The 22,437-nt window shown below is 42.0% G+C and overlaps 1 protein-coding gene across 1 annotated transcript; it reads right to left on the bottom strand.

Annotated features, from left to right (window-relative positions):
• Positions 1-2,804: 2,804 nt before the first annotated feature.
• On the bottom strand, positions 2,805-20,985 carry XK (X-linked Kx blood group antigen, Kell and VPS13A binding protein). The gene is made up of 3 exons (XM_021552969.3): positions 20,692-20,985; positions 11,703-11,965; positions 2,805-6,746 (listed from the first exon to the last, which is right to left on the bottom strand). Exons 1-3 carry the CDS (start codon positions 20,934-20,936, stop codon positions 5,920-5,922), a joined length of 1,335 nt encoding a protein of 444 aa, XP_021408644.2. The 5' UTR covers positions 20,937-20,985; the 3' UTR covers positions 2,805-5,919.
• Between the last annotated feature and the right edge of the window lie 1,452 nt (positions 20,986-22,437).

The following is a 22,437-nucleotide window of genomic DNA, read 5'->3' as shown; positions in this document are numbered from 1 at the left end:
CGAAATTGCCTATTTGTGCTCAGATGCAGAATCAGACTAACGTGTGTACTACAACATATATCATACAAAAAATACACATATAATGACATATTTCTATATTTATATGTATTTCATGCATACAAATACATATAGTAGACATATAATTAAGACTACTGGTATTAAAGTAGTCAAACAAAAAAGAATAGATAATGATTTTTTTAGCATGATGCTATGTCCAAGATCAGGATGACCTTCACAGTTTCTGCTTCACTGTGCCTGGATTCCTTTCTGGGGTTTTCACTATTCCTCTCCAAGAGCATCAGTGGAGAAATCTAGGCTTACCCTCAATGCAACATGTTTATGAGTTGCCATACACATTTCCATAGGTTTGCAGTGACTTTTTTTTCATGAAATATTTCTCTTTCTCCTGTTTGGTATTTTTTCTTGTTACTTAAAAAGAAGGGCAGGGAAGACCACAATATACATGATGAAAAAAATTTAAACACCTAATTATTGTGCTTTTGTAGGGCTCTCTTACTTTCCTTGTAACTCCAAAGTTGAAGCTACTTCTTTTAGAAAATTCCATTTCCCCTCTAATTTTTTTTTTTAAATGACACCTGGGTGCTTCTGAGTTACTGCACTGCCCACCATTATTAAAATATTTTAAATGGTAATGAAGTATTGATGCATTTCATGAGTTCAGCCCTTTTCATTGCCAGGAATGTTTGTCTCCAAAAGAGCAGTCCTACTGAAAAATCTGCCTGAACATTTCACTGTGCTTTGTTTCTCCATTTCTATTTAAAATGACTCCCATGAAGCAGCAGAGAGGGAGGAGGAGTAGCCAGGACTCCCATTCTGAAGAATATAACTGGTGCTGTGAGGGCCAGCAAAGGCAGAACTGAAGCAGTCACAAGCACCTCTCTTCTGTTTGCTGTCCAGTCCAACTTACCCAATTTACAAGAACTGCAAATCCATGCATAAACACACCAAAATGCAATGCTGGCACTTTGTATGTAAGGTGCTGTGCTATTGTTTTTGACATTCACTTCCCACTCTAGAAGGCAGATGTGAATTAATCTTCACCTTGAATACCTCTGGCATTGCTCTCCATCTAAATCTGCTCCTGATCATTTTCCAGAAAGTGTCTGTGGCTGATTAAAGCTCTGTACTGACAGGGCACATTAATCAGATTAAACAAGTAGCTGATGAGAGACATTTCAGAAGTTAAAATATGTAACATTTATCTGCTGTCATTTTGTGTGCTCTGTCAAAATAGGAATTTCAGCAATTACGAACATGAAGGCACATACCCTATTTAAGACAGGCTGTTTCTAGTTCATTAAATCAATCAGGTCTCACCTTCAGGGCCAAAAAGTTACAACTTGGATGTTATTCCATAAGGATCTCAGTAAGCAACATCCAACAAATTAGTATCCATCCCTTGCTAGGTGTGTTTTCCCATTAATGCTAGTCTGTGATTTGAAGCCTTTACACACAGATGCATTCACATCTGAATTTCCCAGCTGGAAGGTAAAATTTTTGTATCTGAATAGACATTCACCATTTCCATAAAACTTTATTTCAGTGGCAAGAGGTTTTCCTTGTAACTGCATGTGATTAAAAAAAAAAAAAAAAAAAAAGGTATAAAACTGTCCTTTTTTTCCAGGAAATGAAGTTCTTCAATCAGGGCAGAGTTTCAGTAAGCTTTCATATTTGTCATTTTTAAACACTTACCTTTCCTTCATAGTCTAATTTTGGAGTGACCCCAAGACCTATATAGTTTTGCGATACATTTTTTTATTGGTCAGTAGGAAATTACATAACCTCTAATACATCTTACTTTTCAAGTCTTCTGTCTCTGGTAAATCAAACTTACCATCTCTGCCATATTACTGTATCTTCATGTTTCTGTGATGATTCCCAGCTGAGTTGAGCCACTCACCACAACTTCATTTTAAAATACATGATTATGATGATGTCTGGCTTGCAAACATCTGAGTTCAAAGCCCTGTTTTCTTTGCTACATAAGACCTTCAAATAGGTAAAAAGGTGAAAATCGTTCATTGTTTTAGGCTAGATATTATCAGCTACTATGGGGAAAAAAATAAAGGAACTACTTGTAAATTTAAAAAAAAAAAATCAAATTCAAATTACAGTTTAACAGTCCCAAGTATCCACCAATTCTATGTCATAGGGAGTGCAGGTCTTACTAGCACACAGTAGTGTCAATCAACACCAGGACTTCTAAAATCTTTTCTCAATGCCCATGTAAGCGATGTACACACATTACAACTTGCTACAATGTATCTAATCACACACATATTTAAAAAATAAGGTCTATTTTATCTATTTAAATTTAGAAACACATCTGTTGCAAAGTTTTTGTGCGTTCCTATCCCTCCACAAAAGTCCTCAGCACTGATTTTACTATGATGCTCCCATGGTTATATATAAGTATATGGTAAATCCAGATGAACATAAAAGAAGTGTGTAGAGAAGAAGTTAAAATATTCTTTATAATGTAACAATTTCCTCCCAATTCTCAATGTAAACCAGTAAATATTCTCACTGACAATGAATAAGCTATACTAATCATGTTCCATAAAACACTGACCTCTTAAACTGCCCCCCTCTTACAAAATGTTCTTCTAAACTGCAATGGAAGTGTGGGAGTAAAGAGCTTCTAAATCAATCACAGATTAATTCTTCTGTCAGGTCTTCTTGGAAACATTTCTGCTGCTGTGTGGTGACAGATGACTCTGTTACCTTTACTTCGGATTTCCTGAAAGCAGCACACTAAGAACTGACACCAACACAACTTGAGGGGTAGTTTCAACATTTTAATTGGTGCTGTGGTACAAGCATAAAAGGAAACCCATGTGTCAGATCTTGTATACTCTTATACACACAAATAACCCTTGCTGAGCCATCCTTTGAATCCTCAGCCATTCTGAGCCCACTCAGGACTACTCAAATGAGTAGAGTTTTCAGCAGTAGCCCTAAACCCTTCTATAGAACACACAGGCCCCTCTAACATTCACAGAGGAGAGTAAAAGCACAGTGAACTTGCAGCAAGAGATCACTCATCCACACACAGACAGACTGTGTACTCATACTGTCCTCTCCATGCAGCCACTGGGTGCACTGAAAACACCACTCTCCAGACTGTCATTATCTGGAGAAAACCCACACTTCAGAGAAATCAGCTGCTCCCTTCAAACCCTGGTCTGACACAGTATCCTTGTGTCTAGGACTCCCTCCCGCACCTTTCCACCAGCAGTGGCAGCACAGCTGGATAAACCACCCCAAACCATGGTGACACCAGGCACTGCACAGGCAACAGCCCCTCGTGCTGGTGGAGTGTTTGAACTGTATTTGGTTATTCTGCACAACTAAGGCAAAACCATAGGACAGTAACAAAACCCATATAAACTAGGTTTTCTTTCCTCTCATAATAGTGATTTAAATATTCAGCTCCCTATTCATGCACTTCAGGAGACTGGTATAAAAATAAGATGCAATACGACACACTCCAAATATGCATATACAGTTGTCTGTGAGGTTTAATGGTACTCACTGTGCATTCATCCTGGGCTCCTGGCTCTGTAACTCTCTCACTTTTGCCTTCACAGCAGCACCAACGTTTCACTGTAGCACCAACCTGGCTGAGGTTTGTGAAGCTTTCACTGTTTCCAAATGGCACCATCACAACTGCATCACCACTTACAGTGTCCAAACTCTGTTAAAAGCTCTCTCTTTAGATATTAACTACTTCTACATATGAAATTACTTTTTAAGTTTTCCCCCAAAGACTAACATTTCTGACCTGGGTACGTCTGTAGAGTCTGTAGATAGACAGCCACTGTAATTCCCTGATTATTGATATTGATGAGTGTCCAGCTATAAATACAGATACTCAGTTTTGGCTAAGAACACCAGAAAATTTGAGCCTGTGGGCTGAACTCCACAGGGTTGGAAGAAAAGGTTACATTCTCCCTTGCTCCTTAACTCACTACTGAAGAACATAAAGCAATAGTCTTTTACAACTAGGAAAGCACAGAGAAATCCTATACTGTACTTTTACATATAAAGGTACAGAGAAACACAGCTGTGTCTTTAAGGAGTCACTTCACTATTCTATTCTCCTCTCCTCAGAGAAATTAGAATGGAGGTGTTTGGTGTCTTCCCCTGATATGAGATACATTCCCACAGCAAAATCAGGCCAAAAATCCCATTACCACCCACCAATAATTTAATGACACCTACATACACATATCCTACACAGACATATATTAAGCAAAATGAAAACATAACTCCATAAAAAAACTGAAATATGAAGACATTCATTTACACTGTAGTAAAGAAAAAAATAAAATGTCATGTCTTTGCAGCACTGCAGGTGACATATTTCATTATAAATTATGCCAGACCTGAGTTTGAGACGCTTCTAAAACAATTATGCTGATGTCACCCCTATTAAGAGCTTCACATCCTGCATGATGACAGAATGGAGGCTAAGCTTCAAGCACTGGGAGATGCTTTGGTCATCAATTATTTGCTTCCACGAGCAGCCATTATGTGTAACATTCAAAAGAAATGTTAGGAAGGAGCTAAACAAACAAAGTGCAAAAGCTTTCACTTAATTTGTGAAAATACAAGTGGGTCTGTGTATTTTCACTAAATTCTTGTATGTTCATCTGCTAAAGTTTCTCAGAAACTTGCAAAAGAAAGAAACATTTTTATTTATGGTGATGTATTGCTGAGAACAAAAATCAATTACTTCCATTTTCTCTTTCACACTTCAGTATCAGGGTTGTGAAACTTCTGAGGTAAAGAAGTCAGAGGGTTTTGAATTAATTATATTAAACTAATCATAACAAATCACAGCTCAAAAAGAAGGAATCAATGTCTTCTATCCTAGTATGAAAAGTCAATGACCTGCCTACGTGGTGCACTACCAAACCCCTGATGATCAGGGTAGTGCTCATCTCTCTAACTTCAGACATCTAAAAGTCAGATGGATAGTCAGAACTAATTGTGAAGGCATCTGGTTAACACTGAGTAACAGGTCTCCAGAGAGTGATTTGTATCACCTACATTTTGAGATGGGGTGAGTCACTCCCCGGACATGTGCACTGGAGAGCACCTACATGACTGGTACACACTGTCTGCCCAGCCTCTAGGTATTTATACAAAGCAAACACTACCTGACACCAGAACATCACAAAGTATTAAAGAAATGATAATGAAAGAAAAATGAGCTATTCCAGAACATCAATTAATATGTTAAATTTAATTCCCTTGCTAACAAGCAGTAAACATGAAGGGTGAAACAGTGCAAAGCCAATAATCCCTCTTCCCATCCTCAGTAACAGTCACACTTCTGTGTCAGTGCTGGCTAATTGGCTGTTTCATGGCAACCCGGACTACAGTGCATCCTTCAAGTCCAATTCTTCTACCACTGAGAGTATTACCTTATTACACTGATTAGAGTGTAAAATAGTCTGCAATTTGATCAAAGCAGACCACAGCTACAATCCATACACAGTCCAGGTGTAAGCTCTGCTTCTGTGCTTAGGGTGGCATGCCATGGGACATCCTATGTGAAATAAAATTCATTGCCTTCCATCCTCAGACTTCCTGAGTAAGGTGAGCATCAGGACAGTTTCTGAATGATGTCTCTGATAATGACATAAAATAAGCATTTGACAATAAACCTATGTGCAAAAATGCTCTGAAATAGAAATCTACAAACAACAATTGCTCTCCGTACACAAACACAAATACACTGCTCTCCACAAAAACAGGCATGTCAGTCATCATGCAGTGCTACATCTGCAAGAAAGAAATTCTACCCACAAGACACAATGTCTAAGATACACAATGCTCCCAGCAGGTGATCTGCCACCTTCCAAAGGCACCTACTTGCTTCCAGTTGTACTAGGCATTGGAAGAAACACTTTGATGAATACTCCTGTTTTGAGAATCTATTGTCTTGCTACTGCCCCGTGCTTCATCAGTATTTTCAGGAGATTTCATCATCACCTTGCCGGTAAGTAGAGTGGATTTGTGATGCTGGCAAATAAAGTAGAGGATCTTGAAACAGGACAGAAAAGCTTCGGTAATGCTGGAGGAGAAAAGTTTTTTGCACGGGTGACAGTACTGGTAGAACACCAACATGAAGAAGACGCCCATGCAGTAACCTATCAAGAGCTGCAGGAACAACATTGGGGCACAGACATAGAGGTAGAAGTCTGTTCTGTAAATGTACCACATCAGCAGGAGGAAGGCGTTCTCCATCAGCCGCACGATGTAGTACACGGTCATGCAGTACCAGTTCTGGGATTTGCTGATCAAGTCAGGGTCACTGAGCTCCACCTGCACTGCTGACCAGCAGAACATGTTAATGCCAGCATACAGGAACGTGAGAAGGCACAGGACGATGGTAGTGCCCACCCTGCTCAATTCCTTCTCTATGTTCTCAGGAAATGGCGACTTGCTAAGCCAGAAGAGAATCCATGGGAAGAGGAAGAACCCTAAGAAATTCAGTAGCACCACAAGGAAAACCCAGATTCGAAGGACTGAACCAAAAAGCACCAAGACCGTGACCCGCGTGGCGATCTCAAAGCTCCTCCACATGAATATGCAGAGGTAGGCAGCAGGCTTCACACGGATATTGTAATCATCATACTTTATCTTAATGGCCAGGATGTTGCAGCGTAAGGCGCCGTAAACGATCGACAGGAGAGAAAGCACCATAAAAATACCTACAAAGAGAAAAGATAAATCAGCACGTTCAGATAAGCAGCAGGCAGTGCACCAGGGGTGTGCAGATGCAGTCACTGTCACTGGGCTCCTGGGGATTCCCAGCAGGGTCCAATGCCACGGGAGCCATTCCCAGCCCATTACTTTAATCCCACCTCCTATTTTAGTCCCCATTTGATACTTATTCAGGAAGCTGGTAAGAAAAAGAAGGCACTTAGAAGTCATAAGTGTCTGTCCCTCCTCCCCCTGCCCAGGGCTGCTCATACACAGGCTGTCCTTGGTAATTTCACAGCTCCGTCATTACAGTATCAAGCTTGCACTCCACAAGGCACAGGAGTGCTACTCCCTTTCCATACAGATGAAAAACTGCAAAACAGAAGCCGAAACTTTGGAGTAACTTGGACATGCAGATAATTTGGTGCTTGTGAAGTTCCGTGTTGAAGCAAATCACAAGAAAGGTATGTGATACAGCTCAATATTGAAAGCTGAAGGAATTTAAACCCAGCACTGTCTGCATTGTCTCTGACTGTGGAGAGAGATATTTACTCACCTGCCTGTACTGTGTTTTCCTATACATCAATATTTTATATGCACCCATCTATATAATGCATTTAAAAAACACTCCGATTAAAAATGTCATTAAATTCAGATCAATTTTCAGTATCTCCCACCTGCCCAGAATCCTTGAAAGGAAGGTTTCACATTTAAATTCTGCAGAAAGTGAAGGCAGAGACCAGATGTTACCTGGCACTGCAGGAGGGCATCCTGTCTTGCCATATTAAGTAGGTACAAATGTATATGAATTCTGGACACAGAGAATAAACAAGTGCTAACTGCTAACAGGTTGGTTTTTTTTTTTTTGTATTTGCATGCACAATTATATAAATATTTATTCACAATTTTTACTAACATGCTGAATAGCTGATATTGCATCAGATAAAATAACCAGAGTTCTGAATTCTTAATTATGTCAATTACATTTGTAATGCTTAGCAACCTGTGTTTTCTGCAGCCTTCAATTAGTTTGCATGCCAATATCCTACAAATAAACATTTGTATCCTACAAAAAAACTGGATTCCCTGTTTTGCTATAGCTATATGGCCAAAATTGTCAGGGTTTGGACTTTATTTTTAATTATGTCACTAATTTCTAAGCAATCCTTTGGAAGAAACAAGTGTATTTTAAGACCTCTAACAACTTTCTAAGAGAATTTTCTCTATCATTTCAGCTAATCTCTTTTCTGTTAGAACCCACAAACACCTCTGAATTACTTTGGAAAATAATTAAAGTCTTTATATCTAATTTTCCAAGGCACCCAGTAAGGTGAAAAGCATTTATAATTTAATATGGTAATTTTGTACATGCCAGTTTGGTGGTGCATATATTCTCTGAAAATGTTTATGATGAAATTGTAAGTAGGTAGTCAGTAGTTTTTCATCTTTCTTACAGCATGTCTCCGATAAAGACTTAAAATAACCATGTGACAATAAACCTATATGTAAAAGACACATAGAGCTGGGCATTTTAAATTGTTATGTCTTGGAAAAACATCATCTGAAAGTGGAAGAGCAGGTGAGTTCAGTCAAGAATATTGCTTGATGTCCTGTGGCTTTTTACAAAATGTTTCCTGTAGTTTTGAGCTGTGAAAGAACATAAATTCCAGCAGCTAATGAAGCAAAAGAATGTTCTCAGAGTTAAAGTAACATAAAGATGTACCCACTAGGGACTGAGTGCTACTGTGCTGGAACTCTGCTTGCTTTCTGCTTTGGCAAGCTGAAACAGTGATCTTATTCCCCATTTTCACTTCAGGGAATCTATATTAATCTCAAACCTATCTTATAAACTCAAGCCTTCAAAAGAGGTATTTCTCCATTGATGGAAAATAAGTCATGCTGACTCTGGTTTAATACACTAGTCCAGTCCTACTCCTTTCCTAAAAGCTCATCATTGTCACCAAACCTTCAGTTCAAACTTAATTTTTAAATCTGTGAGAAAGATGGTTTGAAGCAACCACAAAGGGAAATAGCAGAGGGTGATACTGTTGCTTTTACACATCCTGAGCAGGCAAAGAAATGTAAATTTAAAAGGCAAAGTATATTCCCCTGGAACATTTCCAAATCCTTTAACAGTCCTTTTAAAGGTGTCATTTCTCTTCTTCCTTCTCTTCCCAAAAGTCTGTCTTTTTCTTACAAATCAGAGGTGGACACTTACAGTCATCTAGGGAGGCACTGCTTTATTTTGTTGTGTTTTGTTATTACATCTGAAGTCCTTTCACAGCCTGGTCCTTCCCACTTCAAAAACTGTTAATACAGCGAATTCTGCTCTAGAAGAGCTACCTCACAAGTACCGCTGAAACCTATTATGGATACTATAGTTATATGTATGCAAAACAGAGGTAGGACTCAGGCTAATACATGTAGGTTTCCAATGTTGTATTACATCCAGTGCTTTTACACTTTTCATGATAAACAGTCACCAAAGCTTTATGTTGCTCATCACTAACTTCAAGAGTTGGTCCTGCTTTTGCAGCTTTCTGTTTGTCTTGATCTTACATTCTTGGCAGACTGTGAAATGACAATTTTGAAGAATGCCAGACAGTGGTAAGACCCCAATAATCCAGAAGAAAACATCCACAGAAATTAATGAATGCCATGAAATACACAAGAAATTTACAGCATGGCTCTGGCTGACAAAGGGCTAGGCAAGGATGTATGCTCTTTTCAGAAGTGTTCAAACCAACACTAGAAGCAATAAGGAATTTCAAACAGATTTGAAAGGGACAAGCCATGCCCCCAGCATGATGGTAAACAGCTTCAGGTTCTCAGGTGATACCGACCTCATTACCCCTGAACAAGCAGAATTTACATAGAATGACAGGGTATGTAGGAATCCAGAAAAATAACAGACTGATGAAGAGACAAGACAAAACACATGGAAATCAAAATGTAAGAAAGTAATAGTTGTAACAGATGCAAATGGAAGCAAGCCTGAAATTTGGAGGACCAGTGTCAAAGAACAGGGAAGCTGAAGACATCTGAATAAGAACTGGGCTGGCTAGATAAAGAGATTGCAGAAAGTTTCAGTATATCAGCAGCTAAGATACACACAACAAGAATATGGCTAAGACTCTTGTTTTTCTGATGAATGAGCTCTAACAGACATTGGTCCAATTCCTAACACTTTTTTTTTCTTTGCATTTTTATATTGCATTCATAATTAGAATTACATCTGTATGGAGACACTCCTGGGAAGCATGAAATAACTTCTGCATTTGCAAGTGGGTTCACCAAACTCTCTGGTGAGCTAGCTTATCTCTGGTCATTTCAGCCAAGGAATGTCACTTATCAGTTTGTGATTACAACTTATTTCAGCAGAGATAAGCTAGAAGCAATAGAGCATTACAAAATTATTATTAAATATGCAATTCTCTCATCATCTAGAACACAGGACTTCTCTTTGGAAATCATAACCAGTAATAAAAGAAAGACAATAAAAAATTAAGTAAATGCCATCTACAGCAAAGTGACTGGAGACTTTGCTATTTGCACCATTCAGCAAAGGATTCAATCATATTGTCCACATCCCACATCACAAATGCCCTGGTTATTTGAAGGATCAACCTTAGTTATGAAGAGTAGTTATGAAGGAGTAATGTCTAACTCAGGGACTGGAAGAAGTAATGTGTTCCAAGAAACTACTGCTATGATATTCTGGTTTTGGCTGGGGTAGAGTTAGTTTTTTTCTAGTAGCTGATACAGTGCTGAGTTTGGGTTCAGTATGAGAATAATGTTGATAACACACTGTTTTAGTTGTTACTCAGCAGTGCTTTAAGTCAAGGACTTTTCAGTTTCCCATGCTCTGCCAGTGAAGAAGTGCACAAGAAGCTGTGAAGAGGCACAGCCAGAACATATGATGATCCAAACTATCCAGAGGGATATTCCATTGGTATAATGTATGAACTGGGGAGAGTTGTCTGGGAGGAGCCGATTGGTGTTGGGGGATAGTTTGTGCATCACTTGTCTTTCCTGGGTTTTATTCTTCTCCCTTTCTCTCCCTCCACCCCTCTCTATCCTCTTCACTACTAATTACTATTATTATTATAATTATTATTATGATATTTGTCTTTATTTCAATTTTTAACTTGTCACCTTAGCCTCAGCCTCCCTAGCTGTGAAGCTGGTAAAGATCCTCTCATTCCATCTCAAAGGCCTTAGAGATACAAGAGCTATTTATTGTTTCAGTTGAAATGCACCTTCAAGTTCACACAGGTGCCAAAGTCCTTTCTTATATTGAAAAGATGTTTGTCCCATGACCAGCTGGAGATGGTTCTTCATTTAGCAGTGATCCAGAAAATCAAGGAATAGAAGCAAAATGCAGAGTTCCACAGAAAGAGACATGTGTCCTGGTAAGTCCATGTTGTACTTGGTGAAAGCTTAACAGCTTGGGTCCAGAGATGAGATGACCACAGCTGCATAGCAGCTTACTGAGTCCTGCCTTTTGATTCCAGAATCAGAGTCTGGCATAAATAAAAATAGTTCATGTTCTCAGTTCATATTTAAAACTGCATTCCTGAAAGTATGTCTTCCCTAAGGCAGCATGACAAAACATGCTCTGCAGTGTACTTCAAGGAATTTTCCAGAAAGTTTTGCTCAAAAAACAAAATGGAACAGAGGTATTTTTAAAAATTCTTCATGTAGACAGCTCGGTCCCTCCAGCTGCCTCCCTCTCTACCATAATGGTCACTTTACCAAATCAGTGTTTTTACAGCAACCTGAGTGTGCTACAGAAGGTGCCATAGTCTAAAACATGACAATATAAACTCAAAAGCAACATCACCAGCAAAAGCTATCAGGGAGATGAAACCCATTGCAGAATGCCAGGTTCTAGTGCAGGGCAGCTATAACTGACTGCCCTCCCACCCAAACACCAAAAAGGTCATAGCAACAGCTCCACCTACTTCTGGCAACCGTGATCTCCTGCTGCAGGACGCAGATGTAGAGCTGGAGCGTGAGCTGGGGCGCTGAGCCGAGGAACGCCTGGATCACAGAGGCCCTGCTGAACGCAGACCTGTGTGTGCACAGCTTGCCTTCAGCCTGCCCCACTTCCTTCTCTATTTCTTCTGAGTACCCATCCTTGGGCATCTGCCTCTTCTTTGTGATGCTGACATAGGGATCTTCAACTCTGCCAGCACGGAAGTAAATATAAAAGGCTTCCACACACCTATAAGGAAACAAGTAGATAAAGTAACAGGGAAAAGTGAAAGAATGAAAGGTCTCCCCACTTTCTGGTATTCTAGCAGTTACACAGTAAGTCCTAAGCCATTCATAAAGCAAAGCCTGTAGGTTTTCTCCTTCTGGTAGACTTGGAATATGACAGATTTTATTATTTTAAACTTCATGAACTACATGCTACTAAAGGGCAGGAACCTGTCAGTGCCCCTTGGGCTGCTTATAGTACTCAGACTTGGGAGGAGGTTTCATTTTTTTTCTATGAGCTGCCCTTCTCTCCAATGTCCCATTAAAGTCCTTAAGCTGCTTAAGATGCCAAACCCAGGACCCAAATTGGAAGTGTGTTTCTTCAGATTCTCATGTGTTTTTTATTGTTATTGATACATCTGTTGTCGGAACCCCGGGTTTGGCTGGGGTTCCTGTGTGGTGGTAGAGCTTCTCCTCCAACCCGCGTTCCCAAAGGAAAACTCCACAGTCTCTTCTTGTTCGGTCTCAAGATGTTTTATTGCTAGTTATCTAACAGATTAAGTTCTCGGGCTGCGGCCCTTTGGTCAGCGGCCCAGGCAGAGAGGCACACACTCCTGACACCCTGACTGTCTGGTGTCTTCTTCTCCTCTCTCCCCGCCCAGGGCTGCTGCTATCTTTTATAAGATATATTACGTATAACATGTTTACAATTATTCCCCAATACCTATTACCTACGTTACCAAGTGTTTTTCTATTCTAAACCAATCTGTGAGTGCCAACATCAGCAAGAACATGGAGGCAAGGAAGAAGAAAGAAGAAGGATGGGTTCAGCCCACTTTCCTCCATCTTAGAACTTCTGACCCCCATGTACAAAGTAAAAACCCCCCTGTACATGCACTAAAACCCCCCTGTACACTACCAAAAAATATTTCCCTCTACTTTGTGACTACATTTACTATACTATCTAGCACTTTGTGACTGCTTGTTCTACCTTCAAAGTTGGTAATTCATTCCATGGTTCAAACTCGAAATCACAGCTAAATCCAGCTGCCTGCTGGGGTCCAGACTGCGTCTGACCATGGCCTGGAGCCTCTAAAAACGTCTGAGAGGCATTTTGAGTTCCCACAATCTGTGACATGCTAATGGGACATGACAATAAACCCACTTTTCTTACCTTTGCCTTAAAACATCTGAAGAGAGAAGCTCGGACTACAAGCAGGTGCACACGCCTCGAAACTTTACCAAGCAATGGTTTAAAACACCAGTAACATGCCAGAGCAGTGAAAATGAGCAGTTTTGAGCCTCAAAACCCTTGAAGTCAACTTTTTTTTTTTTTTAAAGGCACAAGAATAGGAACTTTAGTTCTTAAGTGGGCTTCTGTTTATTGTACTGTTAAAGAACTATTAAATATAATCTGGCAAAAACTATTCTAATTAAGAAGATGCAGTGTTTCCACTTGGTGAAGCTCTTCATACTTTAAACACAGTGGGAGTCAAACTCTCTTGTTTATACAGGTCTAACTTACTGCCAGCTAACTTCCAAGAAACAAACTGGTGCCAGCACATACACTTTTACTCATAAATTACATATTGTTACACTATTTGCTGCCTTCACCCACGCACAGAGACAAATCCATACATTTGTGAGAGAAGAGAAAGGGTTGTCTCCAGAAAATGCTGCAGCAACAAGGACAATCTGGCTCCTGGAGTATAAAAGAAGATAACAGCCCCAGAGAGATATCTGCAAGGAAAGCACAGCTTATGCAACTTCCTTCCAATGATTGTTTTTTAACTGCCTAAAACTTTATGAAAACTAGTTCATAGTTTTCATAAAGTTTACTCATGAAGAGTAGCTCTCTTCTAAGAGAACTACCTGGATATGAGGGTGTCAAGGGTAGGCTTGGGCATCAAGCAGGACGCAAAACAACCCTTGTCTAGGAAGTAATAACAAGCAAGGAACAGGTGAAATCACAAGATGAGGGGGAAGGGAGAAGAAAAAAAATTACTTCTGTTTGTTTTAGTAAACTTTACTTCATTTTTTGCTCTAATTGGACCACTAGCAAGTTACAAATGCTCTAGATGAAGAGCAGTTTTGAGATTGTGTAGTACTATTCCTGATTCACTAGGCTTCAGCTATCATTATGACTAAAGCTATTCAACATTCCTGCTGCTCTGGATGCTCCATTCACAGAGGTGACTTTCTGTCTTCCCCTCATTAATCTTTTCACTCCCTGTCAATCTTGTTCCACATGAAAGAGTCCAAACAGCCAAAAATAAAGTGTGAAGAATTAATAAAGCACTGTGGCTTTATGAAGCCAGCATAGATTCTGAAACCAACAAATCGATTTTATTCCAAAAAACAAAGATCCCAGACCATTTTTGTCTCATTTATTATTCACAGCCATGCATTCACCCTGAGTTGAGGGCAAGTCTGAATATATTGTGGAAAATGGATCTCAGCATCAGGCTCTGAACTCTTACCATGTGTGATTAGAAGCAGATATAGTCTAGTGACCCATCTAAAAAATATGTAATGATCCCATTAAAGATATCAGATTTATGAGACTACTGACAATAGCAAATATTATCATCAACCAAACACTGAGTTTTGGAGCAAGCATTTGATTTTTATTTATTAGCTGAGTATTAAGCAGCAGTATGTTGTTTGTGATGGGGATTTTTTGTCCATACAGAAAAGCAAACATAATGCATAGCGGTCTGATAAGCAAATCTTAGAGGTAAATGGGACTTTTACCACTACAACAGAGTAATAAAAAATACTATATGCAAGCATTCAGATTACATTGATAATGATGCCCATTTTCTCCCAGGCCCTGCCAGTCCCATGCAAGAGTGTTTCTGGAAGTCAAGCCTTCTGGGACAAGTAACAAATGCACTCAGGATTCCAGCTGGTGCCCCAGCCCAAGCAACTGCTTCCTGCAGGAACAGACTGGCAGCGGACACACTAGAAAGAACAAACACCAATCTGAAAGTTTAAGGAATAGAGTGTGGGAGGGGGCACAGGCACTTGAATGACCACACAGGTGAGAAGGATCCAGAGCTGTGATGAAGAATCAATGCAGATGATGTTGCTGCATCAGACTGTGACTTTGCCTATGAAGTACATGTTGAAGCGTTGGGCATCTTGTCTTTAAATTAACTACCTGGCTTGCTCTTTTTTAGCATGAAACACAACTAAGAGACAATGCAAGAAGGGGATTGCTTTATGGCAGCTTTCCCCCACAGTTACAAGCTCCTGCAGCATGTTGAATTCCACAGAAGCCCTCATTGCTGCTCTGCTCCAGAGGGACAGGAGTGAATGATCCCAACTTCTGCACAATCCATTTCCTGCAGTGATGTTTAGGGCCACTTCAAGAACCATTCACATGATGTCAAGAGCAAAAGGCAAGCAGCTGGCTGTTTCCTCTGCATGTAAGGCACGGACAACCTAAGCACAGGCTCTGAAGGAACTAAAATTGCTCCGAGGAAAGAAAGTCAGATCTACTTGCTACAGTGAAAGCTAAGAAGTAAGAAAAGGATGGTGCTGCTTTCTCCCCTGCTGCCATCTTGGCAGAAAGAAGAGCCATACTTTTTCAGGGATCCTGACAGTGCCCACAAAGAGTGATTCAGCTGCAAAACATTTGTCTTCTACACAGTAAGTAGGAGGAATAATCCTACCCTTATATGCTTGTTGAGAGTGAGCACCTCATTCCCTCTTTTAATCATGGATGCGTGGGATTGGAACACAGGCAAAATAATGGTGGTGTGAAGAGGGAGAAGGCAATGAGAACAGGAACTTTCCACACCCAACCAGCACTCCAAGAACAAATGTCTATTTGAGACCTATCCACACACACCCTCTGTAAATAGTAATGTCTGCTGATAGTAATTTTTACTAATTCCCTGTCTTTAGAGAAGTATGTAAAATACTTACCTGTCTTGCAGATTTACTTATCTGCATCAGGCAAAGATCTGCTCCTCACTTATTGTTCTACCTTTTACCTGCACTAATTTCCTGTTCACCTCACCATGGACACTTAATGCATCTGTTCAAGAATAAAGGACAGAAAATAGCCTAAAGACGTAAACATATTCTTCCCATCTGGAAACGAAGGAGACTGTTATGTTTAAAGCTAGGAAGATCTCCTACAGTGAGGTCTGCCCATGAAGTCCAACAAGGAAGGGAAGTTTTGAGACCTGTTCTATTTTGAACTATTAAGCAGGTCACTAGCAAAGAGAAACTACTCACAAGAGACAATGTTTCTGCACAATGTCAGTGAAACAGTGGCTGCACCATTAGAGCTTATTAACAGAATTAGATGCCCAAAACATGAATGATTGTAAAAAATTTTGTGGTGTTTTTTTTTTTTTTTTTTTGGTTTTTTGTGTTTTTTTTTTTTTTTTTTTACAGCAGCTCACAAAATCAAACTTTGGCCTTAACAGCAGCTCCTCTGGCAATTTGATGCAAGCTTCCTCCTGCATCTGCTGTGCTGCTGTCTACATGGTACATAGAGACATGTAATTGTTTTTCATTATGCCTTAAGAAACAAAGCCTGATGCCATTAAAGAAAAAAGTCTATTGTTTATATCCTTTATGTCCTATTGTAACCTGAGGAAAACAGTCATTAGTGTTCTATATAGGGGGCCTGTTATATTTACTTGAGATTTTTTTGGCAAGTTTATCTTTCTGCTAAGCCAGCCCTCCCATGGTTGCATCTCCTCACACAGAACAGGCTGGGCTCACACTGCACTGACAGAGCACTGGGGAACAGGGTTCCAAAGAAACCTGCAGCCACTCAAACTTCCCTCTCCATGAAGTTGGTACCAGAAGGAAGCACTGCCAGGTTCACACCAGTTGGTTTTGATGATGCCTCTTCAGTACAGCCCTCAGAAGATCAGGTGGGAGGAGTCCCTGCATCCAGCAGACTCATGGGCCCAGCACCAACAACATCCCCAGTATGTGACTGTAAGCCCTGACTGGCCAAGTCAGTTTGCTGGAAATCTGCCCTTCAGCTCTTGACCTTGTTATTAATTGAAGAATTGAAATGGGCAAGCAAGTTTAACAGGGGGTTCTCTGGTGCCTATCATGAAGGATAAGGACAAAAGGAGGCTCAGGTTTGCTCTCTGCAACTCCTCAAGAGGTTGTAGTGAGGTGGGGATCAGTCTCTTCTCCTAAGGTAACAAGAGACAGGGCAAGAAGAAATGGGCTAAAGTTGGTCAAGGGGAGGTTCAGGTGGATATTAGGAAAGACTTTTTCACTGAAAGGGCAGTCAGACATTGGAATAAGCTGCCCAGGGAGGTGGTGTAATCACCATGCCTAGAATGTTCAAAAGGCATATGATGTTTATGGACATGGTTTAGTGGTGAACAAAGCTGTGCTAGTTGAGTTGAACTCAGTGATCTTAGACGTCTTTCCCAACCTAAACAATTCCCTGATTCTCTGAGGGGTTATTTACACTTAGAAGAAATCCTTAAGTGTAGAGTGGTACACCAACAAAACTGTATGCAGTAAATATGTATTGGAATTGTAGCAGCACTTAAAATCTCAGGATGACCTTGATGCTACAAGTGCCACCCAAATGAAGTGAACAGAGACAGACTCTAGCACAGGAGCAGCCTGAGCCAAAGTTCATCATGACCTTCCCTAGAGAAAAGACAAAACTAATAATCCTCTCATTGACACTGGCTACTGTTTTAAGTAATTTTTTTTCTGTGTTAATTTACTTAGTGTGGTAAAAGAATCTCTTTTTACAAAAAAACTTCAAAACCCCAAAACCAAACCTACCTGAATACATCTTCTAAGCATCCAGACGAATTAGTGCATTCATCAGGAGTGGCATTGGCCTGAAATGCTGCAGGAATCCCCATGATGCCCAGAAACCTGCAGTCCCTTTGTTCCAGCCAAGTCTCTGCAGAGCCTCTGGCACGCCTGCATCCTAAGGATCACAGCCAGGCCACTAAGAGGAATAGGAATTTTGCTCTACAAATTGCTCCAAATTTATAGAAAAACTCCTAGGGAGTGGGAGAAGAAATTAAAAAAGGGTACATTAACACTACACCAGAAGTCCTCTCTGGGAAGAGGGATGCTACCTAATTTTAGTCCTTCCAGTGGCAGCAGCAGGACAGCGAGTGCCTCCCGAGCAGGTGGAGCGTGGGTGTTTGGGGAAGGTGGTGGCATGCAAGAAGGTTCTATGAGAGAAAGTACTTTTTTTCCATCACTCTGATGATTCAAAATAGGCTGAATCATTTGGCTTGCAAGGCTAAATACTCTCCTTCCCTGACAAGATATTCCCAAATCTAAAGAGTTTTTTTAAAGAAAACTGGAAGGGGAAAAAAAAAAATCTAGATTTTAAGATGATGAAGAAAAACTCACACAACACATATGGGCTGATGGTAAAGCAGTGCACTGATATCTGAGTCTTTAAGTCTGAACAGAAAAACCCTGACTATTCTACATCAAACAGAGATAGTAAAAAAGTTGTTAAGTTTGTTTTAAAGCCCACCAAAGCTGCCAGCTCTCTGTTGCAGCATGTCACTACACAGAGCCTCAAGGTTCTTAAACGTTTCATTCCCATGCCACAAGCAGACAGAGCCTGGGGAGGCTTTACTGTCTGTGTCCTATTTGACCTAATTTGACTCAGCCCTCCCTAAGCGGCCCTGGGCTGTGACAGTGAGGCACACGAGTCCCAGCAGGGAGGATGGAGCCAGGCTTCACGTGAGGGAGGCAGATGACTGAGAGCAGCAGGATTCTCTGAAGCAAAGGAGCAAAGATTTGCCTACAAGGATGAAGTAAAATGCCTCAAAGGACAATGGTCCTTTTCAGCTTACAAAAAGTAAAAGCCACAGTGCAGTGATGATACAACCAAAATATACTTTGCCTTCTAGCTGTCACCTAAACCTTGTGTGTATGCCAGTGCACACAGGGTAGAAAGCCTCCTGTAGAAAGCAGGGAAAGGGAAGGTATTTTGTGTGCTGAAAACCCAACATTTACAGTGCAGAGCTATATCTGACAGGAAGCAATCAGTTTCCTCTTCTGACAGATACAGCAATCTTTAGTTGCAGGAAGGCAAGGAAGGAAAAAAAGCCCAAACCCCAAAACCCTTTACTGTCTGTCTCGGATCACTTTGACTTCCCAGACATTTGTGCTGTATCCTACAAACTGACACATTTCCCTAAAAGTAAAGAGAACTGGGTTTTAATTTAAAGTATTAAACATTAAATTTGTAGAGTCCTTCCAGTCTTTAGCAGAAAATAAGTTTTTTCAGGTAGCATCAATGTACTACTCTATTTAATTAATAATTATAATTCCAGTTATCCTGGGTTTAGACAGAGGTCAACATACATCACTTTGTCATGCCTAAATGCTGCCATGGGGACTATGGCACAGCACATCCAGAACACCTCCAAACCTCCTGGAAATGCTAAGTTTGTAAATTGAGAAAAGAAGAAGTGCAGAGTCGGCAACACACTAGAGGAGAGGAGAGGAGAGGGTTTCCATATGCTCACTTGTTTTACAGCAGTGGCTGCAGCTGGGAGTTCACCAGAGAGCAGGAACTGCATTCTGCACAAGATAAGACTTGTGTTGTAAACAGAAAACTTGATGGTGAGAAAGAAACAGAAAGTCAAGTAATGCTTGGTGATAAAGATCAAAATATAAATCTATGTTTTTTGTATAATTAAAAATAAAATCCTTCAATTTCTTCTTGTTGCTCAAATCCTTTGTCTACTTCTTCACATATTCTAGCTTGACATTAGATTTTTTCCTTGTCTTACCTCAATAAATTGATTTAGAATAACAAAAGTCCAGTAATTAATTTTTGATGATTTCTTTCTCTTTGGTTCCTCTCTTATTTTCCAAAAATATGGAAGTATTTTGTTCTTAGCTTTTAGAAAATCAGAGCTCTTTCAGAACTGTTAACCCACAACTCAAACATCTTTAAAATAACAAAGCAAGCAAAAAAGTAATCCGTGTATAGTTATAGAAGAAGTCAGTGTTTTTGAAGTGTAAGATATTTTATAACATCCACACTGTTCACCTTTCCTTAGTGTGAACAAATCTTTCTTTTACACACTATTCAGGAATTTCAAAAAGTTGGTGATACTTCTAGCCTTTACTACATACACACAGCATTTAATTCCCTTTCTTTTTCAATAAAATATTTGAGTATAAATTTAAAATTAATGCCCCCCAGAAACATTTTGTCTTAGAGTTGCACACTGCTGTAACTTTTTTTTTTTTTTTTTTTTTTTTTTTTTTTCCCCCTCTGAGTATTTTCAGTGAGACATTGATCTGGAATAGAAAAAATCTCCAAAGCAATTTGGGGCAGGAAGCTCACGTTTGGAAGGAAAAGACAGACTAGAGCATCGCTGATGTTCCAAGACGCACGGATGGGATGGGAACTATCATTGTTCTTAACTCGCAAGCGAGTGAAGAATCTCCCGTTCTCTCTTGGAAGTGATCTGCGAGCAAAGCGCCGTGGATGAGGCAGCAGCGAACCGACACAACCATCCGCAAGAAGCCCCAGGGATGGAAACGCAGCGCAGAGCGGGGCGCGGCGGGGCTCCGGCGGGGCCGGGCGGGGCTCGGCCCTTTCCCCCGGCCAGCCGCGGGTCCGCGCCCCCGGCGTTCGCGAAGGAGCGAGCGTTCGCTCCCCCGCAGCTGCGGCAGGGCGGAGCGGCCCCGCCCGACCGCACGCAGGCCGGGGGCTGCGGCCGCGGCCCCGGCCCGCTGCAGGGGCGCGGACTCACCGACCTGACGAGCGGCCCGAGCTGCAGCAGGTGCAGCAGCAGCACCAGCGGGCGGTCGCGGCTCGCGTCGCGGTGGATGAAGACCAGGCTGAGCTGCACCAGCGCGCAGGGCACGAGGGCGAAGATCAGCGTCAGCGTCTGCCACATGCTGTCCCCCGTGTTGCGGTACCCCGCGCTCAGGCACAGCGCGGCCGCCGTCTCGGACATGAAGAGGACGAGGGAGATGAGGACGGAGCCCGGGAATTTCATCGCAGCGGCCGCCCCAGCCCGGCCCGCGCCGCCGCCGCCGCCGCGCACTAGGGCCCAGTGCCCGGCAGAGGGAGCGCCGCGCTCGCCGCCGGCCCGCGGCCCCTGCAGCCCGGGGCTGGCTCCGGGCCGCGGTTCCATCCTCACCGGCCGTGGGCGCTGCCCGGCTCGGGGTCCCGGCCGGGGCTGGACCCCGGCTGGGCTGCGAGCGGAGGAAGGTTCCGCGGCGGTGCGCGGGGAGCTCCCCCTCACAGCCTCCTCAGGCACAGACCTGACCTGGGGGTTGGTGGGAAGGGGCGAGCGGCGCCCCTCAGGGCCGGGGAGACCGCACAGCCGCGGGGTCGCTGAGGCTGCAAAAGAGCCACAGCATGGCACTGACTGCCACGTCCAGGCTTTCCTGAAACATCCCCAGGGACGTGACCCCACCACCTCCCTGGGCAACCCGTTCCTATGTCTGTCATACTTTCTGTGAAGAAATTCCTCCCAATGTCCAAGCTAAACTTCCCCTGGAGCAGCTTAAGATCGTGTCCTCTAGTCCTATCAGTGCCTGTAAGAAAAGACTGACCCCCACCTGGCTACACCGTCCTGCCAGGGACTTGTAGAGCCTGACAAAATAGAGATCTGAAAGGAAGAGCCAAGGGTAAAGTCTGTACCAGGAAGAAAATAACCCTATGCAACAGTAAAGGCTGAGATGATTTAATAAATAAATAAACCCCACAACAAAACCAACCACCCAAAGGCAGAAAAGGAGTTGTGAGTGCAGGAAAGGCTCCCCTGATGCACCCAGATCAGACTCCCTGATCAGGGCGGTGTGGCAGTGTCATAGGTGCCCTTTTTAGCTCCTTGACAGGTTGCTCTCTTGCTTGCCAGACCTTTTCTGTCAAAGGTTCCTTGGGTCACAGAACCCTAAACCCTACTGTGACAACAACTGTTGACCTGCAGCATTTGCCTGCTGTCCCTGGGCCTTTCCCCCTGACCAGCAGGATCCTTTCTCCCTCACCACCAAAATTCTGGAGTCCTTCTGGAGAAATGTACGGTCACCTCAGCAGTATCACCACTGCCTGCATGGATGAGCAGCACAAGGTGACAGCCTGAGGAGAAGACAAGCCTTTGTAATCCCTCCATGAAATCCTGAACCTGAGCACCTGGCAAGGAATAAAACTCAGGTACCAAGCCAGGCTGGCAGATGGTGCCTCTGTCCTGCACAGGAGTCCCCAGTCATCGCTTCTCTCCTCCTCTTGGTGCAGGTACTTGGCCCATGCTCAGCTGGCTCTGGTCATAGATCTTGTTTCTTCCTGCCTGTTCCCAGGTAACTGCTGATCACCCTGCACAGACCTGGGACCTACAGGAGCACAAGAGGAAGGCAAGGTAAGAAGTCTGAGATATTATTAATGGGACAACACTACTGGCTACCTCTGCTTATTTGCTACTGCTCCTTAATGCAAGTTAGGGTGTCACCAGATTTACACAAAAAGTGCCAATAAACACTTATAAACAATAAGCA

This window comes from Lonchura striata, chromosome 2 (genome assembly GCF_046129695.1).
Source record: "Lonchura striata isolate bLonStr1 chromosome 2, bLonStr1.mat, whole genome shotgun sequence".
NCBI lineage: Eukaryota > Metazoa > Chordata > Aves > Passeriformes > Estrildidae > Lonchura > Lonchura striata.
The sequence above is the reverse complement of the archived record's forward strand: the minus strand, read 5'-3'. Positions and strand labels throughout refer to the sequence as shown.

Bases quoted from the DNA above. Each gene is read 5' to 3' on its own strand.
- XK (XM_021552969.3), bottom strand. From the start codon at position 20,936: ATGAAATTCCCGGGCTCCGTCCTCATCTCCCTCGTCCTCTTCATGTCC. The intron at 11,966-20,691 runs GTCGGTGAGTCC...GTTTCCTTATAG, and splicing joins CAGCTCGGGCCGCTCGTCAG to GTGTGTGGAAGCCTTTTATA. The intron at 6,747-11,702 runs GTAGGTGGAGCT...TTCTCTTTGTAG, and splicing joins GGAGATCACGGTTGCCAGAA to GTATTTTTATGGTGCTTTCT.